At 38.4% G+C, this 16,158-nt stretch overlaps 1 protein-coding gene across 3 annotated transcripts in view; it reads right to left on the bottom strand.

The window, feature by feature from the left end:
* The window catches only part of LOC126253525 (beta-alanine-activating enzyme), a 186,295-nt gene that overhangs the window by 113,723 nt on the left and 56,414 nt on the right, over nt 1-16,158 (bottom strand). For all 3 annotated transcript variants that reach the window (XM_049954905.1, XM_049954904.1, XM_049954902.1), the window contains exon 5: nt 4,111-4,199. In XM_049954905.1, coding sequence (XP_049810862.1) covers nt 4,111-4,199 — 89 coding nt within the window. The remainder of the gene's footprint in view (nt 1-4,110; nt 4,200-16,158) is intronic.

The following is a 16,158-nucleotide window of genomic DNA, read 5'->3' as shown; positions in this document are numbered from 1 at the left end:
CCATATAGCGGAAATGTTGAGTCACAGATAGGCACAACAAAAAGACTGTCACAAAACAAGCTTTTGGCCAATGCCGGCATTTATCAAAACTTGACAACACACACACACACACACACACACACACACACACACACACACACACACACGAACGCACGCATGCTCAGATGCAAATGCAATTCACACACACATGACCATAGTCCCTGGCAGGTGAAGCCAGCCTGTCTGGCTTCGCAAATGCAATTCACACACTCATGATCATAGTCCCTGGCAGGTGAAGCCAGCCTGTCTGGCTTCAGTTAGCGGTGACTGGTCGTGTGTGTGTGAGTTGCATTTGTGTGTGTGTGTGTGTGTGTTTGTGTGTGTGTATGTGTGTGTGAGAGTTGTGTTTGTGTGTGTGCGTGCGTGTGTGTGTGTGTGTGTTTGTTGTCTATTTCTGACAAAAGCCTTGTTGGCAGAAAGCTTATATTTTGTGACAGTCTTTATTGTTGTGCCTACCTGCGACTTAGCATCTCCACTGTATGGTGTATAGCAACTATCCTTTTCATAATATTGTTACATTCCATCCTGGATTTTCCATTGTTTAACTATATTCAACAATCATTCACAATAACTTATTTAGCTGTGTTTAGCATTTCACTGTCTGCAAAGTGTGGAAGGTGTATGATTATTTACATGTGGTTGTGAATTTTGGAAACCTATGTAAAAAAAGTTGGGTTGCAGAATGACTTCCTTGGTTGCATTAGAAGCTGTTTCACTCAAAACTGTATGGAATATTTTAGTAGCTGTTAATGAGAGGGAGTGATTTTCTGGTTAATTAGTGTCTCACAGAAGAGTGTTTAATCAGTATTACAGGTAAATATACTAATATACTATTATAGGAATGCAGTTCCGCCTTGAGCAAACACAAATGCTTCTTATTTAACACTAAAACATGTTTCGGTGATGTTACCGTTTCCTTACTCATTAAAAGAATGTCTGAATTGGACTGGTGACTGTGATTTTACCTTGTTACAACACATAATTACTAATTTATATTACCAAACAGAAACAATCTGCTATCCACATTGTTTTGTACACTAATTGTGGTATGTTTTGGAGAAGAGTAATTAATTTTCGGTCAGACTGGCTAAATGAACCACTAGTAACACAATCACAGTTAAAAATTTAGTAAAATAACAGCTCACATGATTTGTAAAGAGTTGTGTGAAGGGATCTTATAGGTCAACTTCCAACAAAGGAACTGGACAATATCTGACTGGAGGCATATAGTATTGTCTGACAACTTACAAATTTGCATCTTTTCAAATAATACAAGGCGTCTAGCGCACTGATGGCCCAATGAGGCATTTAATGTGCAGTGTGTGAATGTACAAGGGTCATTCAATAAGTAATGGCGTATTTCTTTTTTCTCAGAACATATTTATTGATAAGAGTCAGAATTTGGTGACAATATATATCAACATGTCTTGTCCATATAATATTTTTCTACATAGTCTCCATCATGTTCTATGGCCATAAGTCAACATTGTGGCATGTATTCCTCGCTGGTAAAAGCTCTCATCCTGCGTAGCAATATTTTAATTGCATGATGACACTCTCGTCATCTTCAAAGTATGTTCCCCTTAGAGAATCTTTAAGCGGCCCAGTCTCAAAATGCTCTGACAACTCAGATGAAATGGCCTTTCTTTGAATCTTGTAGTCCACTGTGAGCATTCGTGGAACCCATCGTGAGCACCTCTTTGAATATCCTAGAGTCTCGATCATTGCAGACGCACTTCCAATGCTGACCGACAACTGTAGAGCCAATTGTCAAGTTGTGATGTTCTGGTCAGCATGAATAATGGCATCCGCATGATTCAGCATGTCTGGAGCAACGGCTGTGACAGGACGTTCCGAGCATGGCTGATCATGGAGCTCTGTTTCTCCATTTCCTGAGGCTGTAACTTTCCTTACCCATTTCCTAAATGAAATGTACTCCTACCACAACTGCAGCATCACATTCACTGCACACAAACATTTATGGATATTCACCACAATTTCTTTTTCTGCACACAAGGATTCAATAACAGCACGCTGCTTGTAACACGAGTGGTATGTAGACGCCATCTTGATGCTATACTACGGCTCTGCGATCTGGCAGAACAGTTCGAAACTTCACCAGCACATGGAACAAACATCAAATGTGAAGCACCAACAAGGATGTTTGTCTATGTGTATTAATGGCTTTTTAAAACAATGTGGGGCACTACTTATTGAACAACCCTCGTATATAAGACAACAGGTGATCTTATGATGTTTTGGAGTGTTTTTCATATTGCGACTTGAGCCCACTGATTTAGGTTGAACCAGAATGGCTACGTCAACATTCTCTGTGGTCAATTGTTGCCCCTTCTACTATATCTTCTTGATGAGTCTGCTGTGGACACCCCCATCTTCCAAGATCACTGAAGATCATCACAACAGGGCAGTACATATATGTTCCTTGTTTGATGAATGCTCAGGCACCCTACCCTGCCTCAAACGCATATTACAGGCAAAGGTTGATTCAAGAGCTTTCTCATGAAATAGATAATGAAACCGGTTACTTAGTCATTGAAATTTACCCAATCTTAATTTCATTTAAAATATTTGGAACTATTTTGGCATAGCAGGTGGACTATAGCAATCAACATCCCCATAATCTGGTAGCTCTACAGGATCTAATCGTAATGAGCTGGGTCCTGGATAATCAGCTGGACATGACACACTTGAAGAAACTTATGGACTCCCTTAATCACTGATTTGCAGTTGTTATCAAGGTTACAGATGGCATTACATGGTATTCAGAGGATGTCTCCTGATGATGTATAATTTTTTGTTCAGTTGGCTTATGTCTTTCATAATTTAGTGATAGGGAATGATTTTATTTTTATTTTTTCTACTTCTACATTTAATGATGGCCCAATTCAACCAAAACCAGTTGTTGCATCTCAAAAAATGATCTAGACTGCATTTTGCGCAAAAAAGATAATTTTATAGATGTTTTCAATTTTTACAATATGTGTAATTGTTAATGAGAGTGGATTGACATCAGCTACAGCTTTTGTTAGTTTACTTCACAGAATTTTTCAGCACTGGCTGTTTCTGCTGATTAATGTATAACTTGATTTGCTCCAAATGTGTGACGGCACCCTTTCACAATGGAATTTTCAGAATGCAATTTGTGAATAAGTCTATCATATGCTAAGGTATCACAAGCAACTCCAAACTAGCACTACTCACATTCTTAACTCAGGAAAGGGTGATCAGAACAATCTAACTGGTAATTTCCTGCACTTCATCTGGCCTATTATTCAAGTGTCTTGGGATACCAACTTTCATACCAGTACATATACTTCCTCATAAGATTCATGTTTAATAGTGTATACCTAAAAGAAACTCAGCCATTTTTACTCAGTGGACTTGAGAAAGAAAAATGACCATATTGACAATTCTCATTCTCAAATTTGTTTCCCTAGAGTAACAGCAAAAGTTGCTCTGAACAAATGGTGATATTGCTTGTAATAAGTCTCTTGCTAGACTAGATATAATAATGTATAGGACACTAATAGAGTCAAACATCAGTAGTCAGCTAAGACATGGCTTAAATGCTCAAGATAACTTAAACATCAAATTCCATATGTACCAAACAATTTGATCAATTAAAAGGTGAGATGTGATTCTTAACTGCTCATTTTAATCTCATGTGGATTCTATGTTGTTATTTTTTATTCAAATTTTTATTATTATTTATTGTTAGTATTTAATTATCTTCAACATAAAAGTAAAAAATAGGGAAATTAGATCAGATCAGTAAATTACCATATTATACCATTTCATGTAGTATGCCTGTTTTTAAATCTGGGCAACATAAGCTCATAAAATTCTTATTTTCATTATCACCATATTTTATGCAAGGTTAGGAAATATAAGTGTGATGCCTTACATACCTATAGCCTGACCACCAAAAAAATTTAGTTATACAATAGACATAGTGATACTGAATGAAATAATATCTGTTAAGTAGGTTAACAGTACAGATAAAAAAATAAAATTAAAGAAATAAAAATTAAAGGAATCATACGTACTAACCTTAACAATGTCCCCTGTTGGCCTGAAGACAACTGCTGGAAGATCTTTTTCTAGCTCATCATTAACTAGGCAAACTCGATGAGAACTTCCTAGAAGAAGGAACAGAGCTTTGAAGTAACATCAAGTATTTCGGTCAGTAAGGAGTACTACACACTTCTGTCAATATACAGGGTGGAGAAAAATTGTATCACGAAATTTTAACCCTGGATAGCTGATGCCAGAATTACTAATGTTATGTAGGTTGACAACACACCATTTTTTAAACTATGGAAACTTGACACCACATGCTCCGATTGTCCGTGGGATTGCCCTGTTGCCATTCATCCATTGACAGGCAGCGCTATGGTTGTTGGTTCACACGTACAAACATCCCTCACTCCATCACTGCCCCAACACGATACACACACGTGTCGAATATGTCTTGCTGTTTGTCTACATCTCATGTCAGAGGCATTATCACGTAAGCTTCACTTCGGAGCACACACACGTCACCTGCGATTTAGTCACACTGTAAGCATGGCGGCACAGTTTGGTTTTAGTTTATGGACTAGCTGACGGCAATGCGCATGAAGCTCGACAGTTGTGTGAGGAACAGTACCCAGCAAGATGCCACCCACACCTGCAAACATTTACAGCAATTCACTGGCGACTTGGCAAAACAGGCTCTTTAGCGGGATATCATGGTGATGCTGGAAGACCTTGAACACAATGGGATGCTGCATTTGAAGACTGTTCTTGAGCACTTCGAGGAAGCACCTACAACAAGTACTCGAGTGGTTGGACATGACATGGGTCTCACTCATCGGTTAATCTGAAAGGTTTTGAGGGATGATGGCCAGCATCCATTTAGTTTTCACCCTGTCCAAGACCTAAATCCTGTGGAAGACTACGAACACAGGCTAGGGTTTTGCCGGTGGTTTCTGCATGAGATCCTGACTTCCCTGCCATTGTGTTGTTTACCAATGAGTGCACCTTCCATCGGGATGGCCTTGACAACACTCAAAATGTTCACTACTGATCAGGGGGAAATCCTCATGTCACATACGTCCACGGACACCAGGAGCAGTTTTCGCTCAACATTTAGGCAGACATTGTAGCTGACCATCTGATTGGGCCAGTCTGTCTACCTCCTCAACTTTCTGGGGCAAATTACCTTTACTTTTTGCAAGAAACTCTACTCGGCCTGCTGGAAGATGTTGCCCTGGACATATGGCTATGCATGTGGTTGCAGCATGATGGGACACCCGCATATAACAGTCATGCTGTGCGCAGATATTTAAATGAACTCTTTGATGGTCTCATAATGGGCAGAGGTGCATGTAGGACATGGTCCTCGCAATCGTCAAACCTCACACCACCAAACTTTTTCCTGTGGGGATTCTTCAAGGTTTTAGTTCACCCACCCAGACGCAAACCACCTAGAAACGAAGATGAGTCAATGGGTCACATTCATCATGCCACCCATCACATCAGGGTACTGCCAGGAAACTTTGAAAGAGTTCAGCAAAACACTGTTCAACGTTACCAAGATTATGTCGTGTTAGAGGGTCGCCAGTTTGAGCACCTACTTTAAGTAAACAATGTCCTAGTTACAAAAAAGGCCCTTTTCAGGCCGGGCACAATTTTTAAAAGACTTTCTGTATGCAAACTAACAGCTGTTGACAGTTTTGTTCCCACTACATCTTATCATGAAATTACAATGGATGTGTCGGGACCCCGGCAGATTTGCCCCCAGGCCCCCGGAATGGAAGGCTGGCGTGCTACCACAGAGCATGCAGGCCACCTTGGATACATTGTGATCTCTGGTGGACAAAGCATTTGCAGTCATGTGTTGTCCAGAGCATCCGGCAGTAGGACAATCCCACAGCCAATCGGAACACTTGGCGCCAAGTTTCCATAGTTTAAAAATTTTGCATTGTCGACCTAAACAACATTAGTAATTTTGGTTCCTACTAGCATCAGCTATCAAGGTTAAAATTCCGTGACACAATTTTTCTCCAGCCTGTATAGCTGGATACCACCTAAAACAATAAGTAATGTTAGCTGCACTCAACTGATAGATAAACCATTGTTAATTCCTAAAAGTACCGCAAGGTTGGAGATCATTCTATAAAGTAAAATGAAAATTAACTATCATTCACTACTGCACAGTGTTCTTTTTCAGGTGACTATGTATGCTATAATGGTATGTATTTAATATATTCTAGGCAAATGCTACTTACTCATGATAATTAGGAGAAAAACTGTCAGAATTATTATTTTCAACTTTCTAAGTATGATATTTGTTTAGATTTGTCCCTTCAAGCATGACGAATACCCAAATATTACTGTTAATGCTTCTGCAGAAAATAAGTCGTATCCACTACATGTGGAGGTGTACATATATGTGACAGCTGCCCATGTGTACACAGTGCAATTAGCTATTTGCTGCCCTCTGACAGCCTCTAAACTATCTGCACCTGAGAACCACAAATGAATAGAAGAAATGAATAGAAGCAATCGGCATAGGCAGCCACAGATTGACTCCTGTCCGGGTCTCCATTGCAAGCCCACATTTTATCTCCTCTTGTCTTTTCATCTGAATCCACACAACTACTCTGCCATTCAATTTATGTATATGGCAGAGATTTCATAGAACCAATTTCAGATTATTTTTCGACCACTCCACTCTTGAAAAAAAATTAACATCAGACTCATTCTGAAAGAGCTCTGATTTCCCTTATTTCATTACAATGATCATATCTCAAATGTGTATGTGATAGTTAACAAAAGATTTTGACATTCAGAAAAGCAAGTTGGTGTCTGAAACTTTGTGAAAAGATCTTGCTGCAATGAAAAATCACTTTGTTTTAATTAATGAAGAAGCTCCATCTGGATCATTATTTACTTTATGAATAATAATCAGTTTCAATCTGCACAGCAGAGCATCTTTAGACTTCAGAGTAGTGGTATGTCAACAAACCATACTTCACAGTGGCAAATCTGTAGATGATCTGCTGAGCAGAACAACACCAGTAATCTCTATATACATGTAAATTGAAATTGCTTGCTTGTGTCCATCTCTGTATGCAGCCTAATCTCAGGAACGGCTGTATGGATTTTTATCCACTTTTGACTAATTGATGTACAGATTTATCAAGAAGATTTCTGTATATAATTTATACATATGTCATGCAAATTGTTTGAATTATGATGAATTCAAGTAAAACTGTGAAAACAATGCAACTGCCACCTAGCGAACAGCCGAGATAACTTGAGAGAGCAGAAGGAAGAGAGAGAGAGAGAGAGAGAGAGAGAGAGAGAGAGAGAGAGAGAGAGAGAGATTGCAGCAAGCAGAATTTCACTTGTATCTAGTGTAATAGTCTACTGGTAGAGTGTGTAGCTGGAAACCTAAAAGTTTTGGGGATTGAATCTTGGCTGGGTCACTTTCATTTACTTTGTCTTTTAACCTAGCATTTTTTCAGATTGTCAATTTCTGCTTCCCTCAGATTACCAACTGCAATTTGCACTCTTAATTCACTGCATATTCTTTAAACAATGGGCAGAGATTTACTCATCTTTAAAGTATCATAATACATATGACCAATAAAAAAAAAAGATGATCACCTTATCATTAGGCTGTGATGTGAGACTTATAACTTGAAATAATCAAATATTTTTAACCAGTAGGTTCCCTGCAGTCATTTGAGAACAATGCCATAGCAGAAAAACACATGAATTCAAAATATGTGGGGTTTTATTTTTTATGCTACAAGTAAAATGTTTCCGAAAAACTACTTCAGCAATTTTGCTCTGTTTACATACAGTACTTCTTTCAGCAGAGCAGCAGATGACCCAACTTTCAGCTTTCTGCCTTCCTTGAATTAAACCCACATGTAGACATGTCTCTTTGTGTGGTACAAAGAAGTAGTCTGCCATAAAGAGTCCACAGCAAAGAATTGTGGGAATGAGTCTCAACAGCGCATCACATTGCTCACTAAGCTTCATAGGAGGAGTGCTGTAACACAAGCTAAACATGTACATCATGTGTGTTTTTCTTTATTTTTTCTTTAATTTGTGCCACTTCTGTCAGCCTTATATATATATATATATATATATATATATATATATATATATATATATATATATATATATATATATATATCACACACACACACGATTCATATTCAGTACTTGCATTGGTCGCATACAATGGATGCAAATATATTACTTACATCACAATGTAACTCCTTCATTGTCATGAGATGTCAATGCAAAAGCCAATTCGACATGGAATGCATAACATTCATGCCTCCAGAGAATTTTTCAGCCATGCGCTGCTTCCATTGCACAAGTTATATGAAAGTGATGATATTCAGTTACTTAACATTGTTCTCTGAAATCTGCTTACAACTCTACAGAGCAGCCCACAAAATACACTACGCCACACTAATCGTATGGAGTTCCTGTGACTTGTGCCAAGCTGTACTGGATTGCTGTTCCTTAATGGGGTGACCAGTACGGAGGTGATAAGAGACCCATGCTTCTGACTGCCAGGATGGCTATGGCTCCCCACCTGTGTATTGGGCAGGCAAGGGCTACAGAAGTGCATCAGCAGAGGTCATATGGCTGCAGCAAGATAGACATTGCACCTGACAACTCTTTATTTTTAAAACAAACTTGGAGCAGCTACACATATGTAACCTCATATGATGGTGCAGCCTGGCATCAATCAACAGTGTCTGTAATCCATGGCATGGCCAGGGAGCTACACTCCACAGTGGCACACACTTGGTGGCAATTTGGCTGCTGGGCTGTACTGACATACTGGGTGCTAGTGGACAAGGCCCTGAGGCTCAGCTGGTGATGGCTGACAAAGCCCGTAGTGCTGTGCTGGGTAGCAGCAAAGAGATGTGGCGGCACAGTGCACCGAACGCGTCCTCAGCATACGGGTAGCAGTCTGATGATGACAATAGCCATCCAGCAGATGCTGCAGGGTCCAGCAGCACTGTGGTCACTGTGTACAGGTGTTGGCACAAACCTCTCCTTGGTAGTTCAACTGACGCATATAAATAACATCTCGGTGACTGTTCAATTTACTGGCTGGCAGCAAAGGACTGCACCATCAGTTGGCACAATGCTGCAATGACAGGTCAGTATGAGAGCCTAGCCGCATGTTGATGCAATGACACACGCATTCTGCAAGTCACCTACGTCATCAGCTGTGTGCCTTCTTGATGGTAATCGGAACACTGTGTCCCTAACTCCTTGGTGCCATGTATTTAGTTCACTTCCCGACAAAAGAAGTAGTGATCCAGATGGTGTTTTTTCATTCATTGTAACAACTGAGATCATGGTTCCTGAGACATGGCATCAATTTTGAAACTTCATTTTAATGATAGTCTCCACAACTTGCACAATATATGCATGACACTATTTCATCTTTTTAGTGATAATACAAAATGAGCTGCCCTTGTTTCAACTGTTCAATGTCCTCCATCTGTCTTACCTAGTAAGGATCCCATAACATGTAGCAATACTACACAAGAGGATGAACAAGCATTGTATAGACAGCAGATTTGTTGCAAGTGTTCTGCCAATAAAACACCATATTTGATTCACCTTATCCACAATGTTTTCTATGTTTTGGTTTCAATTTGAGTTATTTTTGGATGTAATCCCTACATATTTAGTTACATCTACAACCATTAAATTTAAAATATTTATTGTGTAGCTGAAATTTAATGAAATCTTTTTAGTAATTATGTGGAGGACCTTACATTTTTTATTGCCTTGGGCCAATGACCACTTTTCACACAATGCAGGCATCTTGCTAAACCATTTTTTATGTCTGTCTGATCTTTTGGTGACTTTACTAGACAGTGTAAATGACATCACTGTCTGCAAACATTCCGAGACAGCTTCTCAGATTCCCTTGTATATACAGATTAAGAACAACAGAGGCCCAGGAGCACTCCCTTGAGGAACCCCAGATATCACTTGAGTTTCACTAGCTCGTCAATTACTACGAGCTGTAACCTTTCTGAAAGTAAACCACAAATTCAACTGCACAACTGAGACAGTATTCAATAGGCATGCAATTTGATTTGAATCCATTTGTGAGGAATGGTGTCAAAAGTCTTCTGGAGATCTAGAAATATGAACTCAACATGGCATCCCCTGTTAAAATATTTTGATTATTTTGAGTGAATAAAGGGCCAGCTGCATTTCACAAGAATGATATTTTCTGAAACCACACTCATTACATCTCAAAAGATCATTTTCTTCATGATATGTCTCAATGTTGGAACACAGTATATGCTAAAACACAGTACAAGTTCCAAAATGCTACTAAAAATCAGTGTCAATTATATGGGTTTGTAATTCAGCAGATTGTTTCTATTTTCTTTATTGTTAGTGATGAGACCTGCACAATTTTTCAGGCTTTAGGTACAGATCTTTCAACAAGTGAGTTGTTGATTACGATTAATGAAAATGGAGCTATTTCATCAGTATACTCAAAAAGGAACCTAGTTGGTTCACAATCTGCTTCAGGAGATTTGCCTTTATTAAGTGGTTCAACTTGCTTTGCTACATTGAGGGTATCAACTACCAAATTACTAGTTTTGGCAACTGTTCTTGATTCAGATTCTGGACTACTTGCAGTATCTGAAAACGATGTTCAATAACTCCACTACAGTGACACTGTTGTCAATACCATTATGACTGTCATCATACAATGAAGCTATTGTGTCTTGCCACTGATGTATTTTACATATAACTAGAATTTTTTCAGATTAAACTGTATAACAATGAACATGCGCTTTCAATGTGAGTCCTATATGATACATTCAAACACACAATTCCAGAATGAATTTTCAGTCTGCTGAGGAGTGTGCACTGGTTTGAAATTTCCTGTCAGATTAAACTGTGTGCCAGACAGGAACTTGAACCCATTATCTTTGCCTTTTGCCAGCAAATGCTCTAGTCTCAAGGAACCCAGGGATGACACATAACCAACCCTCACAGCTTTACTGCCACCAGTACCTTATCTCATACCTTGCAAAGCTCACAGAAGTTCTCCTCACTCTAGAAACAAGCCCCAGGCAATGACTAATCCATGTATTTGCAATATTCAGGAGAACTCCTGAGGAGTTTGGAAAGCAGGAGAGAGGTACTGGTGGAAGTGAAGCTGTGAGGGCGGATCATGAGGTATGCTTGGATAGCTCAAAGGTTGAGCATTTGCCGGCAAAATGCAGGGGTTCAGAGTTCTAGTCCCAGTCTGGGACCCTGTTTTAATCTACCATGAAGTTTCAATAATGTAATGATTGAAACAGAGGAAATGTCTGGTCTCTTACACTACTTGCAGTTTTTGCATATCTTAAACTCATCTAACATAAGTATGAAGTGCAGTTCATTGTGATCCTTAGAATGTTAGCAGTGGTTCAGTGGAGTTGGTATATGATGTAACTAATTTCACAGGTGGTCCTGCCTCTGAAAATACAGGGAAATGCTAGAGAGAATGACCAAACAGGAGCTGGTCAGCAGATGTATGAAGTCTGTTGAAAAAATTCTGGAACTTTGTCCACATAATTTTTCTACGCTTACCTTTTACTTATTGCGCATAGTATTCTTCAAAATACTCTCCCCCACAACTGACACACTGCTCCCAATGCCGTTTCCATTTGCAGAAGCAGTCTTAGTATGCCTCTTGCTGGATCACGCGAACCGCTGTCTGTGAATGTTCCTTTATCTCATCTATCATTGCAGTCTTTGTCCCTTCAATGGGAAACAAAAAAAAGTCTGCAGAGGCCAGGTCTGGAGAGTAGGGAGGATTAAGCAGCACAGTGACTTCATTTTTTTGTGCAAAAGTCACACACCAAAAGGATGAATGTGCAGGTGCATTATTGTGATGCAAGAAGCATGAATTGCGTTGCCACATTTCACGCCATTTCCTTCTCACATTTTCTGACAGGCGTTGCAACACATTCGGATAGTACCATCAATTAACAGTTTGTACCTGTGGTACGAATTCATGATGAACTAATCATTCAAAGACAAAGAAAACTATCAGCATGGCTTTGACATTTGACCTGACCTAACAAGATTTTTTTTTGTCTTGGAGAACCTTTCCCAACTCATTGAGAAAACTGAACCTTGGTCTCAACATTATAACCACAGACCCATGTCTCACCACCAGTTATAATTCTCTTAAGGAACATCTCATTCTCATTTGCACCATCCAAAAGCTCTTCAAAGATTGTGAGGTCTTTCTGGTCTTGACTCATGACCCGTGGGATGAACTTCGTGGTAACATGATGCATTCCAAGATGCTGTGTAAGGATTTCACCACTAGACCCAACTGAAATGTTACATTCTTCTGCAATCTCTTGGACAGTCAGTCTTTGATTGGCACGCGTAACATTGGTTGACATTCCTGACATACGTGTCATCAGTAGATACTGAAGAGTGTTCTGAATGAGGGTCATCTTTAACTTCCGTTAGCCATTTTTTAACATTTTTTAACCGCATGGACCATTCGTAACACTGAATACTGCTTAAGCACTCATTACTATAGGTTTCCTACATCATTTGGTGTGTCTCTGTAAAGGTTTTCTTCAGTTTCATGCACAATTTAAAGCAGACGTGTTACTCCTCTAACTCTGCCATCTCGAAATCCGCAGACTGTGCGAACAACATTCTGCTCAATACAATACTGAACAACAAGTAACAGACATAAAACAATGAAACTTATAGCACTTACATATTAAACACAGGCATGTCCAGGGATGCCAACCACATTCTGCTCCAATACACCATTGGTACAAAATGATGAATGTGCAGAATTTTTTGAACAGACCTCATATGGTACTGGTATTGCATCTGGGCCTTCCACATGGATAGGACCCTGGACAGTTGAGATTTAAAGCTGTATTATGAGGCTAGTGGAATACCACATATGAAGAGATGGGAAAGATAGTGAGAAAAAGGTGTCACCACAGCCCTTCCATGTGCCATCAAGTTGCACACCAGCACAATCTTTTTTAATCCCCTACCACACTGTTCCCACCTCCGCTCATCCTAGATTCCCTCCGCGTTCTCCCACATATCCAAGGGAACACTGCTACACTATGCCCAGTCAGGCTGCAGTGCCAGAAGACAACAGTAATGCTCTCTCTCTCTCTCTCTGTGTGTGTGTGTGTGTGTGTGTGTGTGTGTGTGTGTGTGTCTTGTTAGAGACATAGACATATCAAAAGCTAGGGTTAGAATTTTCCATTTTGCAGTGATAAGAATTTCAGCTCCTGAACATAAGTAATTACCAGTCATAATGTCTCCTTGTAAATTTAACAGTTTTCTCAACTGAACTTTCCATTTGATATGATGGCTCTATTCAAAAGTTTAACATTTGGCAATCTTTTCGGTGTGCCTGTCTGTTTGTAACTTACCGACCTGTTTTATGTGGCTCCTAAGTCTCATCAAATTTCTTCTTTTGCTTTACTTCTTCTTGACGATTATTAGTAACTTTGACCCATTATCAAATGATTCTACACAGTGTTTCTAATTAAACCTTCATTACTTGAGCCAGTGTAGGCAGAAAACTATTTACCGTATGGGTACCAAACTTTATCGGAACAATGTTCATACTGTGCATCACAGGATTTGCATTGTAAGCAATTTTAGAATCATGATTTGCTGTTAGGCATCGGTACTGATACCTCAACTTAGGGTTGAAACAGAAGCATCAGAGTGCAGTACAGTTAGAGACAGTCAACATGGGTCTGGACAAGGTGAGCAAAACTTTACTCATAAAGCTGTTTTTATCAAAACAAATCAATAGTGCTGCTGCTGTTTGTAAGTATTGATGCATTAAAGGAATACAGAGAGGTCCTCTTTTCATACCAGTGCTGAATAATATGATTCGGAAGTTCAAAATAATTGGTGATTTGGTAACTGCTCCTGGGAGTGGCTGAAAGCCAATTGTGCTGCAAATTGTTGAAGAAGATACTGTTGCCATGGCTGAGAATGCTGGACAAAATGTGCAATTTCCAAACAATGCATGAGTTGTGTCATGACAGCTGAACATTGCATGTGCAACTGTTCAAAAAGTGCTGTGAACAATTGTAAAATGGTATCTCTAGGGTGGCTCCACACTGTTGTGGATGCAGACGGTCATCACCTTGAGCATCATTTGTATCCTGGAACGTAAATATAGTACACAGTTAACAGATGTTACCCTGTCATGTTGGAATTAAAATGTGTTTCCTTCAATGGTTTATTCATTATTTCTCTTCTACGTGTCTTTATAAATGTTTCCACAAAGTTCCATTGATCTACAATCATTCGTTTTTCATTTAGCCCCTCTAAAATAGCAAAATTTTAATTATAACCACCCTCTACTCAACCTAGATTATACTAACTTTCACTTTTTTCATATTTATTGTTCATAAGCACTTTAGACAATCAATTTGGTTGTCATGAACTATTTCAATTTGACATCACAGGTCAGTAAGCTACATACGCTGTTATTAGCTTATGGAACATTAAGAATTGACATCACAAACAAAAAGTTGTTTTGAATAAAACTTTACATATTTACTCCTGGATGCAGACTGACTGACACTGAACATTATATTATGATTATCATACACTGAATGACTAACAACATAGTGACTGTGCTAGTTGAAGACAACTGACATAGAAATTTCCTTATCAACTACCTGGTTTTGACTGCCGTGGCTTATTGTGCGACACTTAGTTATAGACACACCAATTACAGAAGCAGCAACATATTGAATTACATTCTGGAATTAACATAAGAGACAGAAAATGTAAAAGAAACAAAGATGCAATTGGCAGTGACATAAATTTTGTTTACCTAAAGGCTGTGTCCTTTTATATTGGTATAAATGAAACTATTTTATGAGAGGGAAGTTTTAACATGCAATAAGATTTCCAAAGCCCACCAAGAAGTTGCTGGAGAGTTACATTTTACAATTTGGATGTTTCATAAACTAACATGTTATTTTAAGAATAAGAAAAATTGGGGCTACAAAACTATAATAGTAGATTTTAGAAACAATTGAATTTTAAGAACGGAACATTCTGGAATATGATACTTTTGAATATGAATAACTTTTGAAATATTGCAGTTTTGGAGAAACTAAAACATTTTTTTGAAAGAGAAGGATAAGAACTTTCAATTAAGATATGTCAAAGCTACAACAGAGAATTATTAGCATGGTAGAAATCTGATGTGCACACAGTTTACACGTTTTATAAATTTACGACATTTCTTTACATAAAGTATTTCAATGTGGACCATTTATGCTACTGCCGTGAATAATCGATAAATTATGTTATGAATAATAAAGTTCAGTATCAATAAGAAATTAGTTATTTTATGTAATTATGGTATATGCATTATGAATTAAAAAAGATCAGAAAAAGAAAAAAATTTATATGGATATCAGGACTGGTGTAAGAACAAGTAGGAGAATACCACCATGCTCTGTTGCAGATGCTTAGTGGCTTTTCTATTTTATGAGCAACGATCTACCTTCATATAGATAACTATATCCCATACTTGATTTTTCATTAAATGTAAAGCAATAATCAGCTGAATAACAGAACTACATGATCTGAAGACTGTTAAGTCATAAACCTGGAACTTTTATTTTGAAAGTCCTATTGGCTGTTTATAAATTAACTTTTCTGTTGACTGATATGTTAAGTTATATAAGTTTTAAGCATTCACTTTAATTTACATATGCTTCATGCAGTGCACTGTTTCACATTGGTGCCCTTATTTATTTCATTAGTTACTTGAGGTACTTTTCTTGTCATTATTTTCTCTGTGAAGAATTCACATTGCATAAAGCAAAGATGTGCATCACTCAAAGCAAGAAAATGAAATGATAGCTCAGTTTTCTGTCTTCCTCAGTACCTTGAATTCTCAGCTGGCTAAATTCGTTACTCAAAGCTTGAAAATTAAATGCTAGCTTCTTTTAGTGTCTTCCTCAGCACCTTGAATTCTCAACTGGCTAAACTCTTTATTATCATTATTATTAA

This window comes from Schistocerca nitens, chromosome 4 (genome assembly GCF_023898315.1).
Source record: "Schistocerca nitens isolate TAMUIC-IGC-003100 chromosome 4, iqSchNite1.1, whole genome shotgun sequence".
In the NCBI taxonomy this organism is placed as follows: Eukaryota; Metazoa; Arthropoda; class Insecta; order Orthoptera; family Acrididae; genus Schistocerca; species Schistocerca nitens.
Note: the sequence above shows the minus strand (reverse complement) of the source record. Positions and strands in the feature narration are given on the sequence as shown.